The sequence below is a fragment of the Calidris pugnax genome, unplaced genomic scaffold (genome assembly GCF_001431845.1).
Source record: "Calidris pugnax isolate Ruff unplaced genomic scaffold, ASM143184v1 scaffold225, whole genome shotgun sequence".
Lineage (NCBI taxonomy): Eukaryota > Metazoa > Chordata > Aves > Charadriiformes > Scolopacidae > Calidris > Calidris pugnax.
Window position 1 is genome coordinate 4053173 of NW_015091072.1, and position 18722 is coordinate 4071894.

The window sequence follows — 18722 nt, forward strand, 5'->3', positions numbered from 1 at the left end:
AAAGGATCCATTGCCCAGAGATAATTTCTTCGGCAACACTTTGGCATGTCAAGATAAGGAATGTTTCTTTGCTGAGAGCAAGAGTGAGAATGTGGGAGTGCAGGGGGGCGGAGAAGAGACTACTGGGGCACACGGCAAAGCATCGAAAAAATTGGCATGGGGAAGACCTGAGCAGGGTTCTAAGGGATTTTGCTGGGAGATGACTGAAGCATTGAGTAGGGATCAGGAAGCAGTGTTTGAAGGCTCCTGAATTGTCTTTCTAGCCCAACTTTGAAATATCTAGAAGAGGAGCATAGAGGGAGAAGAGCGGAGTTTGAGAGTCACAGTTTCATCTACTGCTGAAGAATGCAGAAGTGAAGTAAGGAAAATACCACGGGCAGGAAAGAGAGCAGCAGAAGTGACAGAGAAAACAGGGCAAATAATTTTTAAAAGAGTGAAAAGGCAGCAAGGATGAGGGTCCATGAGGGAAAGAGAGCAAGGGGTGCAGCAAGAGTGGGGAAACCATCCTTGTTCCAAGTCTTGCGGGCAGAAAGCTGCTCTCTCCTTCCCTGGGGCTGTTGTATGGCACTGCTGGCCATTAGTATACTTCTTTCCTGGTGCAGGTCAAAGGAGATTGAGGCAGTTGGCTGCAATGGGGACGCAGCTTTCCTGGAGGTGCGAGTGCAGCAGTTGGTGATTGAGTTCATCCTGAATCACGTGGATCAGATCTTCAACAACAACAGAAAAGCCAGCTGTGCGGAGAACATTGGTAACAACCTCCCTGAACCACTCTATGTGTTATTTGCCATGTACTCCAGCTCTAACTGTATCCCCTGCCACTAATATTTCAAGCCCATCGACCATTACTGTGCTCACAGACTGCCCTAAACACACCTTGAGCCCAATCCCTAATTGTCCTTGTATTGTTCATCCACATCTCCAACATTTTGTTTTTGAATACCAGCCTCCTTCAGTCTGCTGACTCAGGTTGCCCTATGGCTCATCTTTTACACGCTCTCACTTGGCTTAACCTTTTCTGCAAAAGGAAGACCACCTGATTGCTTCTCAATCCTGATCTAAGCTTTCTCTCTAAGCCCAACAGCCGCAGTCTCAGTTCTTCTCTCAGGCTCCCTCAATTATAATTCTTCATACCAATGATACCTGCCCTGCAGCCACCATATCCACCCAAGTCAGAAGCCACACTCCCAAGACAAAACTTAAGCTTGTGTTCTAAGAACGTATGTCTTGTATTTAGGGACCTTTTATAAAAAGAGATTTTTTTTCTTTTTTTTATTTCTGGGACATCCGCAGTTTTGGGAAATGCTGATTTTTCTTATTTAGTGACAGGTTTGTCAAAATGCTTTTAAGCCTGTGAAGTGAGAGGGCTTGAATCGACCGTGACCTCACATAATTTCAGAAATATGTTCTGTTTTACACACTAGGAAGACTTGTAATATCTGCAGAAGTAAGCGAGTGACCTTTCTGCTTTCCAGCCCTGTGTCAGCTTATCCTGTCCACCTTTCCCTTGACATGGGGCATTCCCTACTAGTCTGTCCTTGGAGCCCACAGTTCCAGTGTGGTGCCCTGCTCGACCTGGAGCACCCTTACTCTACCAGTGCGTGTGCCATTCCTGTGCCCTTGTTTCTGCCCTGACAGAAGGCACAGAGTGAGGAACTGTACCCATACTGCCATAAGCACTGCAGCAAAAACACTGACTAGTAAATTCCAAGGCTTCTCATTGTACTCTAGGTCACTGGCCCAAAACTGGCCTGAGTGCTGAACACCACTGGCCTTTAATTTGTGTGGAGTCAGGAGAGGAACATGCTGATGGTCCCAGTTGATTTCTTAGTGGGAAAGTGCCCCTTCAGCTAGCCCCTCTGCACAGGCAGGAGCTTGCACCCTGCTTCAGCAGCAGGGGTAAGTACTGAGTGGACTCCAGAGACTGCCCTTCATGCACCTTGAGGAGGTCTGTTTAGGACAGGGCTGCTGATGGGAAGCTGGTTTTGCCACTGCCCACGCAAACAGAAACCTTCAGTTCCCAGGGCTATCAGTCACACTGCTTTCCATAGCCCTGAAATGCACTAGGAAGGTAAAGTAATGCTGGTGTTCAGAACAGCACCCCTCCCAGAACAAGACAAGGAGAAAGATGTGGAAGTGAGGGAAAGAAATAGGCACCAGATTTAGGTTGGGAACTGAACTGCTCCAAAATCTGGAGAGGGAGGGAGGGAAGAAGGGAGGGATGAGAGAGGGGAATGAGTGAATCCTGGTGGTTTTCAGAGACGCCTCTTTCACACCAAAATGCCTACAGCAGAGGCAACAAGTCTGTGCAATGGAGGCTTTGGCTGGTGAGTGTGGCCCCTGCTGGGAATGCACTCAGATGGATAAGGTTGCTGGGGAGATGGAAGACTTATCTGACAAAAAGCCTCTCTCCCTGCACGTGCCGCTCCTTTCCCCCCTCCACAGGAGACGTTCCAGTCAAATAAAGACACTGAGCTCTTGCTCTCGTCTCTCCTCACCCCAGGCTGGAATGTATTTTCTTGCTTTTCAGAGAGCACATCAGTTGTGAAAAGTCTGACCCTCCCCTCAGCCTCCCTGCCGATGAAACTGGTGAGCCTGGAAGAAGCACAGGCACGGAGTCTGTCAGCCTCCCACCCTGCTCGTAAGGAGAGGAGAGAGAACAGCTTGCCTGAAATTGTCCCTGTAACTGGGTCCCTCTTCCACACAGTTGTTGACCTCCCTGACAGCAAGTAAGTACTAAGAGTATAAAGTGAAAACAAAAAAGTGCAGGTTCCCCAGCACGATTGGGAATGAGACTTTAGTTAGTGTGGTGCCCCACACCTGCACACATGAGCCACCGCTCGGAGAAGATTGTGTTCCCTTCTCAAAAGAGGCACAGCTGCTCCTGAGAAGCATTACAGTTGCTGGGTTCATAGCTCCACTAGTCCTCATCCCTCCATCAAGGGCAGAACCTCACAGACCTCCTGCAGGAAGAATTAATTTCTTTGCATCCTTGGGTCAGCTCAGGATTTGGTTAAAGGTGGACCAAGTGTGCCACAGGTTTGGACACAGCTCTCCTATGAGTTCCACCTGCTGGTGGCCAGTCCATGGCATGCCTGGTGACATAGACCTGCTCAGCTTTGTCATTCTCCAGGTTTCTCTGCACTCATAGCCAAGTAATAAGCCAAATTTTCATTCCTGGTATGGAGAGATTATTTACATAGTAGCACCTCTGCCATCTGTGTGTATGCCAGAAGAGTAAATATGAGAAAAATATGAGGAAAAACTTCTTTCCAGTGAGGGTGACAGAGCACTGGAACAGGCTGCCCAGAGATGTTGTGGAGTCCCCTTCTGTGGCGGTCTTCAAGACCTGCCTGGATGCAGTCCTGAGTAGTGTGCTCTAGGGGTTCCTGCTCTAGCAGGGGAGTTGGACTAGATGGTCTCTAGAGATCCCTTCCAACTCTGACAATTCTGTGATTCTGTGATTCTGTGAGTCCTATTTCAGCTGAGGTTGCTGCAGTTGTTGGCAGTGCTGCCCAGCATAAGTATTTATCTATTGGTCTATCTATCTGTTAATATATGGCCACTCTACTTGCCTGGTTCTGAGAGTTTATAGCGTCTGCAGCAGAAGGCTCATTAATCTACTGACCCATAAAGCACCGTAGCAAAGACATTTCTTTGCACTTGATATATTAAAGCAAAAATGAGCCATTTAACAGAATGCTGACAAGAGAATAACCAGCTTAAGACAAAAGGGTGTATTGCCCCTCTAGAGTGCATTTTCCTTTATCACTTGAAGAGAACAGTCCTATCCCCAAGATACTAATCCTCTTCATAGGGCTGATTTGTGCTCTTCTGAGTACTGATCTGAAAGAAAAGCAGAAATATGAGGGTAGAAGGCCCACTTTGGAGAGCAGGACAGGGAGATAAGAGGTTCTTGCTCTGGAAGAGGGAGGATTGAAGGAGTCAGAATGAGTATATGAAGGAACTGAAACTGAGCTTCATTCAATAATACGCAAAGAAGAAAACTGACTTCCGGAGTAGCAGCTTCTTTCTGTTTAAAGCTGGGATTTCCAAAGAGTCACAGGGAACTGGTATCCCACTTCCTCTGACATTTACTAGAAATTGATTTAGTTGCCTTAAGCCTCCTTTTGGTTAGTACATTACAATAGCATATGGCCACGTAACACCTATGATTAAATTCATGTTGGCCTGGGAAGTATAGTAGCTAGTTTGTATTAGGAGATCCTTTTATTTTTGCAAATTCATAAAACTTAGAAGACATGAGGACTTTAAAGGACACCTTTAGTACCAGTTCTGTCAGTTCTCTGGAATTTATCTTGCATTCTGTCATTAAAACTAATTTTAAAAACAATTTTTCTTTACTGTACTGCAAGATAGTTCTAGCCTCAGAACCCACTCCTTTCTGGAGACAGGCACGGTTGATCACTTAGTCAATCACAGTTGCTGTAGCATGATGCCACAGCCAGCTCTCTTGAAGAGCCAGCTTAGGTGTCTTTCCATCCATGACACAGTTAAATCAGCAATAAAGATAAATCACCTAAAGAAAAACAATAGTTGATTTTATAGCTCTAGAATTAAAAGAGGTGCGAGAAGAAAAGCAGGGCAGAGTTGAGGGGAGAGAGCTCAGAGGTTTTTGTGGGATATTAAAAAGACAAAAGTCTCTGGGGTTTGGTAATCTTCTGAGCCCTTTTTCCTTTCAGGAGAAAATTGTCTACCAAGTCCAAGAAATGGAAGTCGATATTTAACTTGGGCCGTTCTGGCTCAGAATCAAAATCTAAACTGAGTCGAAATGGGAGTGTCTTCGTAAGGGCACAGAAGCTCTCTGGTAAGAACACACTTTTCAGTTAAGTATTTCCCTCTGCAGCTTTCTTCTGCGATATTGATAGCATGGGGCAACCTGTATCCACATGACACTAATACCATCAGACTTGAGATAGTCTAATGGGGGACACGTTGCCTTGTTTCATTTTCACGTGATGGTGAGAAGCACCCTTCTAGGAGGATATGCCAAACAGCTACAGCAAATATTAAATTTTGGTATGTGATAAACAGGCTCCCATTGCTCAGCTGTCAAACTTGAAGGCTAGGAAATACTATGTAGGTTTGGATTAGTCCACTCCTCCAGCACAGCCAGGCTCTGTCTCCTAATGTTTCTTACGTGGCACTGGGTGAATGGCTCTCCTTCCATTAAAGGGCACTAAAGAACCAACTGTGTTGAGTGTCTCTGAGAGAAACAAGACACCAGGAGTTCCTATGGCTTCTAGCTCTCAGCACTTTGAGGGAAGCTATCACTTTTGCAGAATTTACAAGAGAGAAGTTCTCGTTTCTCCTGGCTGGAATCCCAAGTTTTAGCCCCTCCTGAGCTGCAATCTCTTCAACACGCTGCTTCCGAGGAAATTACATGGCAGTGCCAATTCCCAGTGTTCAGAAATGACGACTCAAGTTCTAAAAATCATGAAGTTGACTGAAAGTAATCACAATTTTTAGAATAAATACACTTTATACTCATACGCTTTATAATATGAGTTCATAAAGAAGTGTTTCAGGTTTATATGTCCTAGATTTTTTTAGTATCTCCAAGAAAGGAAATTTACTTTCTAAAAAGATTAAGGTGGGTTTTTTTTTTAGATAATCTCATGACTCCAGGAGCTAGTGTTCAGATGATTGCTACCGAACACTGCAAGACTTAAAATGAAATAGTTAATGTTGACAATATTACCTACCACTACATATAAGAGGGTGTATTTAGATGAGAAGTGAGTGTGAAGCCAAATGCTGGATCCAGCTCCTCTTCGAGCCTTCTCCCTTGTTTTGCATGTACAGATGCCCTTGCATATGGTGCCTGTGGCAGACCTCAGAATAGCTCTCCATCCTATTTTGATCACAGGATCACCTTCTCACTTTGATAAGGAATACTCTGTCCCAAAATAGTGCTAACCCAAGGATGCCCAGGAATGATTGGAGCCCACTGATTGTGGGGGCTGAGTCTTGTTCCAAGCACAGTATTGAGTGACAGGAGGCTGTATGTTTTCACCAGCATGACACAAAAATGCATAACTGTGTGCAGAGATTTAGGGACTGAAGTAGTGGTTGCGAGAAGCAGTGCTTTAGCGCTGCCATGTTGTGCTTTTTGTGTACTCTCTGCTTCCAGCCTAATGTGAGGAAACAGATGAGCTTGCTGTTGAAACTCAGCACATGCTTCAACACAGTTTGTGTCCATGCACACAAGTCTGCAAGTCACATAAAGTGCGAGCTCCACAGCTTGAATTCTGTTCCTCTGGGGAATCTGAGCCAGTGCTCAAGACATCATGCCATATGAACGTAAAAGGTAGCCAGGACTCCATATAAATGCAAAAAGTAGCTGGAGTTCCTCATATGCTCATGTGAAAGTCAGTCCCAGAAGCCTTAATTATATAAACAAATGAAGCTTGCTCATTTTCTTCCTTACTTCGTGCAACATTGTAAACAGCAAACTTTGCTCCCAGACATTTTCCAGAGCTCCGTGGACCTTTTTTAGGCTGCCAGAGACTAACTTGTCATCCATGCCAGCTCCATTTCCCGCCACCTCCCCTTTTCAGACAGCAACATGCTTCCAAAACCTGTCAGGAACAGACCTGTAGAGTGTCTGGTGACAAATGGCACCTTGGGCCTGGACAAGCAAGTCCAGCGAGGATGACCCGGAAAATAGGTTGCTTACTGCCCTCATAAATTTCCCAGAGCGCTTGCTGGAGGCAGGGCACGCTCACACCAGCTAAGAGCCTGGGAGTGCAACATAAAAATAACCTAACATTTGCTGTCAGGAATGAGAGGTGAGAAGGCATTTCTGCCAGTTTAGTTAAAAAGTCCTCACAACCAATAGCCTGACTTGATTGGGGGGGGTGGGGGGGTGGGTCAGTGGCGCATAACAGCTTTGGGGGTCCTTAAACTGCTTCACAGTGGAGATGGTGTTGACTGGTTGGGTTAAGTATAGCTCTCCACATGTCCGGCAGGTGCAAAGCTGTTGTTAGCACTAGCAGATCCCCAGCTGTGTGGACAAGTGGTGTGGGTAGAAAGCCGCGTGGGGTGGATACAGAGGGGGAACGCTTGGAAATGGAAAATAACTTTGATGTCTGTCTGGCATGCCCATCTATGTGTAGCTTTTGTTCTTTATGGGCGGAAAGCTGCAAAGCTGCAGCACCTGCAACCTGTTTCTAAAACTCATTTTCCACAGAAAAAGCAACTATTCGGCCCGCGAAGAGCATGGACTCGCTGTGTTCCCTGCCAGTAGAAGGTGAGACATCAACAGCTTATACTGTAAGATTGGAGGACTGCACCTCTGCATTCTCAGCTTTTCCCTGTGCCTCCATGGATTCGGGGGTCTATTTCTTTGCCTATCTCATCGCATTGTGTAGCTTTGTATGCTGGTGCCATGGCTACTGACATGTGCCCCCGCCTTTGTATGCATTTTTAACCCTTTTCTGTGTCTTTTATGCCAGTGCATGCACCTGAGGGTTACCACTGTGCTTAGCTCTATCTTTATTAGCAGTGGGAACTGCTTCCATTTCATCGTTGGTTATTCTGGGCACAAAATTCTCATTTATAAGGAAAAGTATAAAGCAGTGAAAAGTGCTTGCAATAAGCCAACAAAGCCTGGAGCTGTGATCTCTGTGGGCAATGCACACTAGCCCTAGACTTGGCTGCATCTGATTGAGAGAGGCCTCTCATAAGAGTCTTAGGTGATTTCCACTGAAGGGGAGCCTATCCAGCCCTGCATGCCAAGACTGAAGGAGGCCCTAGGGCTGGAGCCTGAAAGATGTTCCTTGCCTGCTGTCCCCATCCCTCTGGGGAAATGTGGGTGTTCATCAAGGCAGGAGTTATCCTTAGAGGGACCAAGGAGGGCTCCTCATAGAGGAAGGTTGCTTGCTAGCGTTTCACTTTCCACTGACTTCCTTGTATCTTCCCTCATCTAGGGGAGGATGAGAAGAGCAGATTCAAACGGACAGTGACTACTGGAGGGTTTTTTGTTCCGGTGATGAAGATACGGACAGGGGGCACAGGCAGCTCATACGACCTCAGCAAGGAGAATGAGTGGGAGCGGGAAGGATCTGGCATGGGGGCCAAAGGATGCTCAGAGCTGAGTGGGGAGAAAGGTCCTCCCCGGACACCACAGGCAAAGTCACCCCCTGAGCAGCTGAAGGTCTTCCGGGCAGCAGAGGATGCTGAAAATGAGCAGACTTCCTCCAAAGGTGGCCGCATGTTCTACACTTCCGAAACAGCCACCAAGACAGGCTTCCCAAGCAGCCTCTTTCCCTTGGAGGCCTCCCCGCGTCACCAGAGGAAAGCCTTGAACATCTCAGAGCCCTTTGCTGTGTCTGTACCCCTCCGAGTATCCGCAGTCATCAGCACCAACAGCACACCCTGCCGCGTGCCCGCCAAGGAGAAGCTTTCCCTCTCCAGCCTGGATGAGTTGTCTTCCCTGGTGGCCGAGAGCATGAGCCCCTCTGCCCAGGAAGCAGGGACCCACACAAGGACAGAGCAGGCACCAGAGCAGAAGGAGAAACAGCCAGGGCCCGCCCTGCCAACGCCAGCATCCAGAGGTAAAAATGTGTTAAGGAGGGTGATGTGGAGCCTCCATCAGGCTACTGGAGGTGGCCTGCAGCTCGGTGGCATGGAGGTTGCTCTAGCCTGCTCTTGTGGCCAGGAAGAGACCAAGCTGTAGCAGGGTGGGTGTTGATGGTAGCAAGTCAGGTTGTTGCCATAATGAGACTGGGGAGGTGGGTGGCCAGCAGCGTCCTGTTGTGCCTGGAGGGAGCTCTTTAGCTTTGTTAGTTGGCATTGGGTTGAAACGGCACCGCTTTGTCTCAGGGCACATGTTTTCAGTCACAAGTACTTACATCATTTATTTGTGTTTCTGATCCAGGCTCTCACCCTGAGGGGCTGGTGGCAGCCAGGAAACCAGAGACCTTAGAAACTCCACAGCCAGCAGCAGAAAATCAGGAGACGTTATGTGTGGAGAGCAGCAGCACAAGCAGCCCCAACAGCCCACAGCAGTCCTCGGAGCAAAGTCCCACCTTGCAGCAAACACCAGCCACAGACGTTCATACAGGGCCACTCCCTGCAGACACAGCAGAGCAAGGACAGCTCAAGATGAAGGATGTCTCCTCAGAAGGCAGCTGTGGCCAGCAGGAGATTGAGATGGCTAAGGCAGAAGAACGGTCACCCTTAAGAGATGTGGTAAGGAAGAGGGCATGAGAAAAAAGATGGGGGACAATGTCACAGTGGTGACTGGGAGACTGTTTAAGTTTCACTGTATGTCTGTAGTCATGAAAACTCAATTTATGACCCAGGCTAAGCAGGGTCAAGAACTGATCATGTACTGATTTCTGTCCTGTCCACGTGACCATGATTTACCTTGACGCAACTGCTCGCTGTCTCCCCTCTTAGATTTCTTTTCCTGTAACTATATGATTCCAGTCAGTACCACTTGTCTGCTCTGAGACTCTCCAGATGTGAGACTGTCCGGATGTCTGAGCATTTTGACCCATGGTTTCTGAATTCCCCTTCTATTTTTACTGTCCCATTTGTCCTGGACAGCCTGAACAGTCCTTTTTTCTTCCATTTTCTACACACTATTTATTATTATTATTATTATTTTTATTATTATTTGCCTCCTCTATATTTCTAGCAGAGATTTTTCACAGGTTTCTTACAGTGATACTCATCCCTGGACAGCTATTTAAAGATCTATTGGCATAGTTCCTTAAATAGATTATTCATTCCTGTTTGTGTGTGATTTGGGAATGCAGATCCTCTGGCAAGGCCAAGTGAGCTCTGAATGGGAAGAGCTGAGAAAAGGGCTGAGACATTCCAGCTACTCATTCACCTCACTCTTTCAGTACATCTGTCCAGGCCTCATTTTGGCTGCACCTCCAATCTTCTCCTCCATAAACCTCCTTGTTTATAGATGTCTTTCCTTCCCTGGATTGGTAGCAGTTGATATGTGTGTATTTCTGTACCCATGGGTGTCCTCATCCAGGAGCCTGTCTTTTCGTTAAGGGCTGTTTGTGGAAAGTGGAGGGGTACTTGCTCATGTGTTATGAACTGCCAGATCATGGCATTTCTTTTGTTTTTCAGACTGAGGACCCTGCAAATGCTCTTCTAGAACCGCTGTGGCCAGACATACAGCAGGAACTGAAAATTATCGAATCTGAGGAGGAGCTCTTGCTCGTGCCAGCAGCTGTCCCCAAGATGAGCCTAATTTCTGAATCCTCTCCTTCAGTACAAACAGATAGTTTTTCCTCTGGCCCAGGGCAGAGTCCAACACTGTCTGAGCAGAAATCTGCAAGCAGAACACCACAGACAACAACTCAGGTGCCTTTACTTGGTACCACTGGCATGGAACAACAAGAAAGTCTCCACAACTGCCAGTCTGATGTGGCTGCAGAGCCGAGCTGTGCTTCAGCCCTACCCAAAGCGGGTACTCTTCCGACTGGCACAGCTGCTCCAAAGAACCACCACCCCGTGGTGGAGGACAGCAGGAGTGAATGTCTCACTCCTCCTCTGGACTGGAATCTTCATAGACAGTCAGAATTCCATGAGGTTGCCCCAACTGATGAATTTTCTTGTTCCAAAGGAGAGTCAGGGAGAGAAAAGGATAGCATTCACCAGCTGCAGAGGGAAAAGGATGGTCTTACCAGAGTCCAGACTCAGAGGGAGAAGCCTGAGATAATGACTGCTGATGAAAGGGACACATTCTCCTCCAAGGTGCTGAGTGGACCTGAAATCCAGGACCTGAAGGAGGGTAATCCTGTTAGCAGAACCCATGAGGCTGGTGACCAGGATGACGAGGATACCTGGACAGACAATGTGCAGAGCTTAGAACTTGTGGAGCCATGGGAGGATCACCAGTGGGTTACAAGCCCACTCCATTCCCCCACCTTTAAGGACATTCAGGAGAAGATGATACAGGCGTTTCAGCCACAGAGCCAGAGAGCAGAGACCAGCCTTTCTCTTAGACCACGATTCAGTCGCAGCCTTTCCCTGGACAGTAAAGACACAGTGATGAGTCTGTGGACTATCCCATTCTCTTTCATAGATGCCCCGGACCAGCAGCAACCATGCACTGATGTTCTACCAGTCACTTGTGAGCTGCCCAAAACACAGCCCATCTCCCCCTCTAGTTTGGGCAAAGGAAAGCAAGATGAGAATGGCATAAATCCTCCAGAAGACCCTTTGAAACCTGAGGAGCTGAGGTACCCCCTCAGCAGGGAGGAAGCACCAGCTGAGAAAGAAGGATCCTGCAGAATCCCTCTTTCAGACCCAGAGGAAAAGAAAGTGGATGTGAGCAATGAAAACCCTTGGAGCTCGAATCTTGAGCTGTCTTTACCATACCAAAATAACCCAGGCAGTTCTCCACAGGTGAAGAACACAAAGGAGGAGTTACCCATACCTCAGGACACTGCCCTGGGAGGAGAGACTGTTGCCAAAGCATTGTGCTCTACCACTGAGTCACACCTGAGTAATAAAGATGAGGAAACACCTCGCAAAGTGAAGACCAGGCCATCGTCCCTCAACTTGGATTCACTCCTTCCAGCCCCAGATTTCTTCACATTTGAGAACCTGTCCATGCCCTCTGCCCCTGGGAACCACCTGTGCGGGCAGAAGGAAGTAAAAAGCAGTGATTCTGTTCCATCCCTGCCGACTGCCTGCCCTGCTGCCAGAAAAGGCATTCCCTGGGGGTCTCATTTCAATGCCCACATGGATCTAGACTTGGATTACCTGGCAGTGGCTCATGCCACCACTGGCCGTCGTAACTCTGCCCCTGTCAGTGTGTCGGCGGTCAGGACCTCCTTCATGATTAAGATGTGTCAGGCTAGAGCAGTGCCCGTGATACCACCCAAGATTCAGTACACCCAGATTCCCCAGCCCCTGCAGTCTCAGAACACCGCTCCACCAGCTGAGAAGAAGGAAGCAGAAACCAAGCAGGCCGTCAGGCAGAATCAACGGGTGGCATGGAGCCACCTGGAGGCCCCCAAGAGCCCACTGATGGAGAAGAAAGCCAAAGCAGAGAAAGAAAACAGTGACCCAGCTCAAAAGGACTCAGCCTGTCCTTGGCACAGCAACCTTGGCTCTTCGCTGGAGCCATCTCAGTCCAGTCATCATCCCACTCTGGATGCCCCTGTGCTGCGCCGAAAGCGCACCTCTGAGGGGGAGACAGCTGGAGATAACCCACAGTCCTCAAAGATGGAGAGGCCATCAGGGTTCTCCAAGCCTTCCTACAGATCTAGGCCTGGGAGGCCCCAGAGTCTGATTCTCTTCAGTCCCCCTTTCCCCATTATGGACCATCCTTCCTCTTCAGCAGACTCCAGGGTGTTGTTATCACCCATAAGGAGCCCCACTCAGACCACCTCTTCGAGCCCCATTTGTGGAGATCTGTCTGAGACTTCGCGGACAACGCCTGAGGGGGTGACGCTGAGGAACAAAATGACCATCCCCAAGAATGGCCAGAGACTGGAGACCTCTACTAGCTGCTTTTACCAGCCCCAGAGGCGCTCTGTGATTCTGGATGGACGAAGTGGGAGGCAGATTGAATAGCAATTGTTTCTTTTATTGTTGGGGTTTTTTTTGTGATGGATGGGATTGGAGCGTCCAAGACCAACTCTGTTGCCATTTTGCTGTTGTTATAGCTATATTGTGCAAGGTGGACCCAAATCCTTTACAGTTTCTTGCAAAGCATTTTGCTTCAGAGGATCATAGTCTTTTTGTCTTGCTTTTCCTTCCCATTGTCACCCCTGCCTAATCCCTCACTCTGCTTTTTTTTTTTTGTAAGCCAGTCCCAGGACACTTGCATTTTCTCATACTTATTGTCTAACAAGCCCTGTGAAAGTTTCATCCTCCCGACGGAAAAAAAAAAGAAAAATAAATCTTGATATAGTTAGAAAATAGGACTGGGAGGAAACACTGTTCCAAATCACTGCAGCTCAGGGTGCAGGGGCACAATATCTGCTGGGGAGGTAAGTCTGGATGTTTGGGATCTCCTTCCATTGTTTCCCAGCCACCAGTGAAGGACCATGCCTATTACCATCTCTGTTGTCTGATTTAGACAGTGCAAATAAACAGTGCAGGAGGCTGGGGATAGCTGAAGAGGAAGGTGGAGCTGGCATGAGCAAGTCATACAGGGTGTGAGACACCCAAAGAGGTTCCAATGACAAACGTACAACACGAAGGCACTGCCTCCAGCCCTGTCCTTGCATCAGAGATGTGCTTCTTCCAGCATGTGCAAAGGCTGGAATGAAAGTAGCTGGACAGGAAACACCTAGTTGTTCTTTTAATCTTCCAAGTCCTGTTTTGTTGTGCTCAGCCACACCTTCCTTGGGCAGACAAGATCCGTGTGGCTTGGGAATGAGTGTGCAGCTCTTTGTCCAGTGGTAGAGACTTCTCAGGCTGGTATCAATGAAATCAAAGGTATGGTCATAACAAAGGCCAGTATCAACTGTTTTCATCATCGCTTAAAGACAGTTGACACCTCTGCAACTATCTCCAGCTGTACTCCACGCTACCAACAGTGGAAAAAAGCAAGAGGATCTTCTGATCTGCATGTCCTTGGGCTATTGCTCTCTTGCACCCTGACTGACATATCTTTGACCCTTGGTGTTTCATTGCCACTGTGTGGCATGTCCCCAGGTGCTTCTTCTTCCTTTAAACTTCTTCTCCTTGTGATTTTACACAGTTTCTTTGAGAGCATGGCTGGTTGTCACCTCTCTGGCCCTCAGTGCTTTAAGATTGATTAAGAGTACGGTAAAAAGGATGATTTGTGGGACTGTGGAACAGATCATGAACGATATCCTGAGGGGGGGATTTGAAGTGAATTAAACTCTCTCCTGGAGGGCCATTCTTGTTACAGGCAAACACACATTCATGTAAGCAACAGCTGCTGCGGGAATAGAATTAAAGCTTTCTTTATAAAGCTCCTAACTCTGCGTTCACCGCAGGCTCATCTATTGCCTGGTATGTGACCGTGGGCGATTGCAAAGTCAGGTACAGCCTGTGCTGTCTCTGCAATTTAAGTGTCACTAGTGACTACGGAGGAGACAGGAACACAGGTGTTGCTGCCAGCCCTGAGACTGTCTCTGTAATGGTCCTTGCAGGGGCCATCATTCATGGAGATGTCTGAGTCTGTAGGCCCTCAGATGGGTATTGTGGGGTATAGTTTAAGCAGTAAATGAGCATCTGGTAGGAAGTGCTATAGCTACTAAAATGAGCGTCAGTCAGAATTTCCCAATGGATGTGTGTTTAGGCTTTTTTTTCTGAAGTATTGTCATTTTCAAGTTGTTAGCAAACTCAACCGATATGCTCCTGGTCTGTACTGAATGTGTCACTCAATTAGTATCCAGAGTCTGTGCAGTGCTTTCTCTGCACTCTTTGATTGTTAAAGGGGAGAGATGCCAGGGTACTTTTGAGAAGTTCTGGACCCACAAATGCAAGGAATATGTCTTCAGCAGAATTTTCTCCTGTCATATCCAAAAGGAGTGTGAAAAAAACAGGAGGGCTTTTCCCTGACAGCAGTAGTAGTCTTTGATCCTTGCCACTGTGCTCCTCATTTGTGCATAACACTATATAAGAGAGAACAGAGCAAAGAACTAAGTCCATGCTGTCAGTTTTGTTGAGGGAGAATATTGAATCAGAGGAGACCCTGGAGTTCTTGTCTGGGTCCATGTTCTCTCACAGATGTCAGCCTATACTTTGCCTGGGCAAGCTGTGGATGGCAGGTCCAGAATATGCAGCTTCATGATAATTGTATTATTCTCCTCCCAGACCATAAGATGCCCATGCAGCCTCCCATTAAGACTAGCAGATTGCCAGTCCTCCCTGCTCCTCATAGTTAATACAGCTCTGCGTTGCATTTACATGGCACCCAAATGCCCTTTTTACTGCCTCATGGGAAAGCTTTAAATGGCAAATGACTTGGGAAGGTGCAATAACGAGGTATTGTGGTAAGGCTTTAGAGAAAGTAGAAGTTGTGAAAATGATGGCCAGGTTTTTTTGGCATCAACAAAATAGTTTGCTTTGGGCAGGGATTTATATTCTTTCAGTTCCTAGAAGTTTTGACAGCCAAGGCATCTGGAACAGAGCCAGTGAAGCTCACAAAGTGATGTATCAAAAGAAAAAGAAAATGTGATGAAACCTTGGCACCTTAAAACCGTTCTTCTTCTTCTTTTTTTTTTTTTTTCCACTCCTTATTCTCATATAAGCTGATCTATGAACAAGAAATGAGGCCTGGCAATTTGTATATAATACACTGTCTCAACTCTTAGAAGCGTTCCAGTAAGTAATAGTGCTTTTGGCGTAAGTGGTGGAAGTCCTGCAAGAAAAAAATTATTAGAAATCTTTACTTAATATTAAAGATCAGCCTCAGCTACAATCTGTATCCAGGCTATACTTTTTAAAGGTGTTTTAGAGTTTGAACTCAGATCCAGGTCCTGGATTTTAATTAAGCAGAGATTCTGTAATGACATCTCTATTTTGTAGCTCCATCTCATCTCCATTGACAATTTCATCTCCAGCCTCCAGCTGCTGTATCAAACTTCTCCAAGAGCCTATCCAAGGGGGCTTAATGCAGGCACATCACTACAGTTTTATGGTCACAAAGTGGGCTTGTATTAAGACCACTGAGGTAAAGCCCCAGATCCTGCAGAGCTGAGAGTACTCGCTTAGTTGCAAGGTGTACCATTGCAGAGGTATAGGTCACCATATCCGACTCCAGACTCAGACTTCTGCCGAGTTTGTAGCGCTTGATGATAGATCCATGTTGATACTGGTAGCTGCAGTGAGCTGCAAGGACCAGAGCCTGGTAGTTAGACAGAGCCAGAAGACCAAATCTGTCTCCCGTTGAATGGTGCTGACTGTGTCGTTGGAGCTTTCTGAGGTACAACTTCACTAAACCATTCCTGATGTCAGCTTCAGTGTCAGATCCAACGTCATCTTTGCTTCAGAGCCCTTGGGTTGTCCTCTGCCATCCTGCAGGAACAGACTGAACCTGGGACTGGAAGCTGTTCTGAAGTTCAGGGTTTTGCAGTGGTACATTGTGGGTACTAAACTCCCGCCCTCCAACACAACCTTGCAACACTGGAGGCTTCAAAAAAGGATTTGAGGTTTTTTGCTTGGTTTTGGATTTGCCTTTTTTCCCCTCTTTTTTTCTTCTTCTTCTTCTTTTTTTTTCTTTTTCCTTTTTTTTTTTTTTATTTTATTTTCTTGAAGCATTATGGAGAGTGATAGGTCAGAATTATGGGAAATGGGTCTGGCCCAGAATTTGGAGTTTTATGTACGGGAGAGCTAAGTCAGTTGTTCTTGGCATAATGGAAAGGACCTTCCTAAACAGACTGTCACATCATTTGCAGCTCTGCAAGGATCCTTTCAGTGACCCTGCAGTACATTCTGATTCTCCTGAGACTGTGAAGAGTATACAGGTCAGTCCCAATTTCGCACAAGGTCCCAGCCTCAAGTCATGGTGTTGCTTGTGGACTTTTATCAATGGGAGGCAAGTGACTAAATTTCACTTACTCTTCCCACGTAGTCAGTGGGTTTGTGCAGCTTCTGTTAACTGTAGCTCAGGGGGAAATTGTTGGGCTGGCAGAGATGGGAATCCCCTGATGGAAAGGAGGGACATGGATGACATTAGTTCATACGGGAGATGCTTTATTGGTGGAAGGGTAAACAGAAATGAGGATTGTATTTTACCTTATAAACCTCATTCCTCTGGGCTATCCATCCCATGCTATCACTTCAGAATGACCGAAGCACTTCTTTTGTCACCTTTAGAGCTTCAGTGGAACTTAGGTTTGCATTAGAGAGCATCCATAAAGCCCTGCAACATTTTCCCTCATCTAGAGTCCAAATGGTGCAATCAGAGTCTTTTTTCTTTCTTTACGAATTCTGAAATGTCTGTAGTGGTGAATATTGTGTTAAATTTATATATATATATATATATAAATGTATTAAAAAGGAAATGTAATTAAAATGAAGGAATTGCCTAAATAGAATCCTGCACATCTGTGAAACTTGGGCTTGTGCATGGAAGTGTTTTCTGCTGTAACTTTTGTAGCGCCAAAGGTGTGAGATCAACTGGCTTTTTGGCCACAGAGGAGAAGCTAACCAGTTCTGGCTGATCTGTGGTGAGCAGAAGGCCTGAATCTGCCTTCCTGAGCTGGATCACGTTCTGGGAGAGGAGGGGTGAGATCAGAGGAGACCAGAGTGCAAGGGCTGATTTAGCTTTCCACCACAAGCTTCTCCCCAGTCCTTGAAAATGCAGATAATCTACTGGAGCGTATATTACCTTTCAGGCATGCCCAGGTTTTGCAGTTGTTCTTTTTCCTTCTCTCCATCTCTAGAAATAAAAAAAAAAAAGATCTCTAGAGGTGGGGGAGAAGCTGTAGCTGATCCTTATTTGGTTTAGCTTTTGCTTGCTCCTAATTGATGTAAAGGCTTGGTGATAACTAATTCTGCTCCAAGCAAGAATGGAAAGCTTGCTGCTGAGTTCAACTGGAGATGCAGCAGGACTTTAACAGCCCTGGAAAGAAGGATGGCAGGAGGCAAGTGCTTCCTGAGGGCTCCATGCAGCAGCCCAGACCTTACATCTTGTTCTTGCAGGCACTGGTTCCCTTTGAAACGTTATTTGCTGCCAGGTCAAGGGAAGGGCTGGAAGTCAGACACTGTGAAAAGGACTGTCCCCACCCCACTGGCCCTGGTTTGTGATTATTTCTCCTGCTAACTCTGATGGACTGTATTTTTGTTAAGCTTTGTTCTCTGTGTGGACTTGCCTGCCTTTGTGCCTTATTGCTTTAAAAAAAGAAAGAAAAACAACAGCCACAAAAGAAAGATGTCTTGCCAGGTCTCAGCCATGAGATTAAACTGGAGTTTTTATAAAAACAGACCTGTGCCCTAGTGATGTTTTGGAAAGTTTTCTTTTTCCTGAACTTGGTTTATGAATGCAGTGCAAATGCATTTGTCTTCCTCTGACATGGAGTTTGAGCCCTTCTTTTGTTGTGTGAGTGGCCAGGGCACTAAGCTGTGTTTGTCTGGGCTTTGACTGGGGAGATGAAGGTTAGGGCCGGATCACACATTTTTCTGATTGGACATTTTGAGCCCTGCAGCTGCTCCACAGCTCTGCAAACGAAGGGAGGGCTTGGAGATTCTTGTAGAATTACCATTATCTGAAATGCTTTAAAATTTCCAAGGGTAAAATGAATAATTTTCCTTACCATTTCTAGTTCTACCGGGCTGAAGTTTCAGTGATGCACAACCACGTTCTCCCATTTAACACATCTCCTGCAGAACTGTGCTCGCCTGTGATAGTGTAGAGCAATGCATACAGAAATACTTTGAGATCCTGGTTGGTGCTTGTAGAGGGGAGGCCAAGCTGGAAGAAGAGAAGTTACTACGAAGCCTCTGGTGCATTGTATATGCAATTCTGTTGATTTTTTAAAGAACACGCAAGAACTTAAAGAAATTATGAGTTAAGTTCCCTGGTTCTCTGGATTCTTGCATCACCCTCGTTGATCCAATCTCTGAGCTGCAGTGTGGAAGGGAATATTAGTATCTGTTCATTATTCTACCCTGGGAACACAAACAGAAAAAAATAGAGGGCTTCTTGTGGTTTTAGCCTCAGTGGACATACCTGGAGTTCAGCCTGCTCTTTTTTCTCCCTAAAAAACAGATGAATCATGAGGTTAAATGAAATACTTTTT

General features: G+C 46.6%; 1 protein-coding gene across 1 annotated transcript in view; it reads left to right on the plus strand.

Annotated features, from left to right (window-relative positions):
• Positions 1-17906, plus strand: part of ARHGAP31 (Rho GTPase activating protein 31) — a 62486-nt gene extending 44580 nt beyond the window's left edge. The window contains exons 6-12 of the mRNA XM_014957227.1: positions 603-748; positions 2528-2726; positions 4701-4825; positions 7211-7270; positions 7950-8576; positions 8900-9213; positions 10114-17906. Of these exons, the coding sequence (XP_014812713.1) occupies positions 603-748; positions 2528-2726; positions 4701-4825; positions 7211-7270; positions 7950-8576; positions 8900-9213; positions 10114-12573 (3931 nt within the window). The 3' untranslated portion in view covers positions 12574-17906. The remainder of the gene's footprint in view (positions 1-602; positions 749-2527; positions 2727-4700; positions 4826-7210; positions 7271-7949; positions 8577-8899; positions 9214-10113) is intronic.
• Positions 17907-18722: the final 816 nt, after the last annotated feature.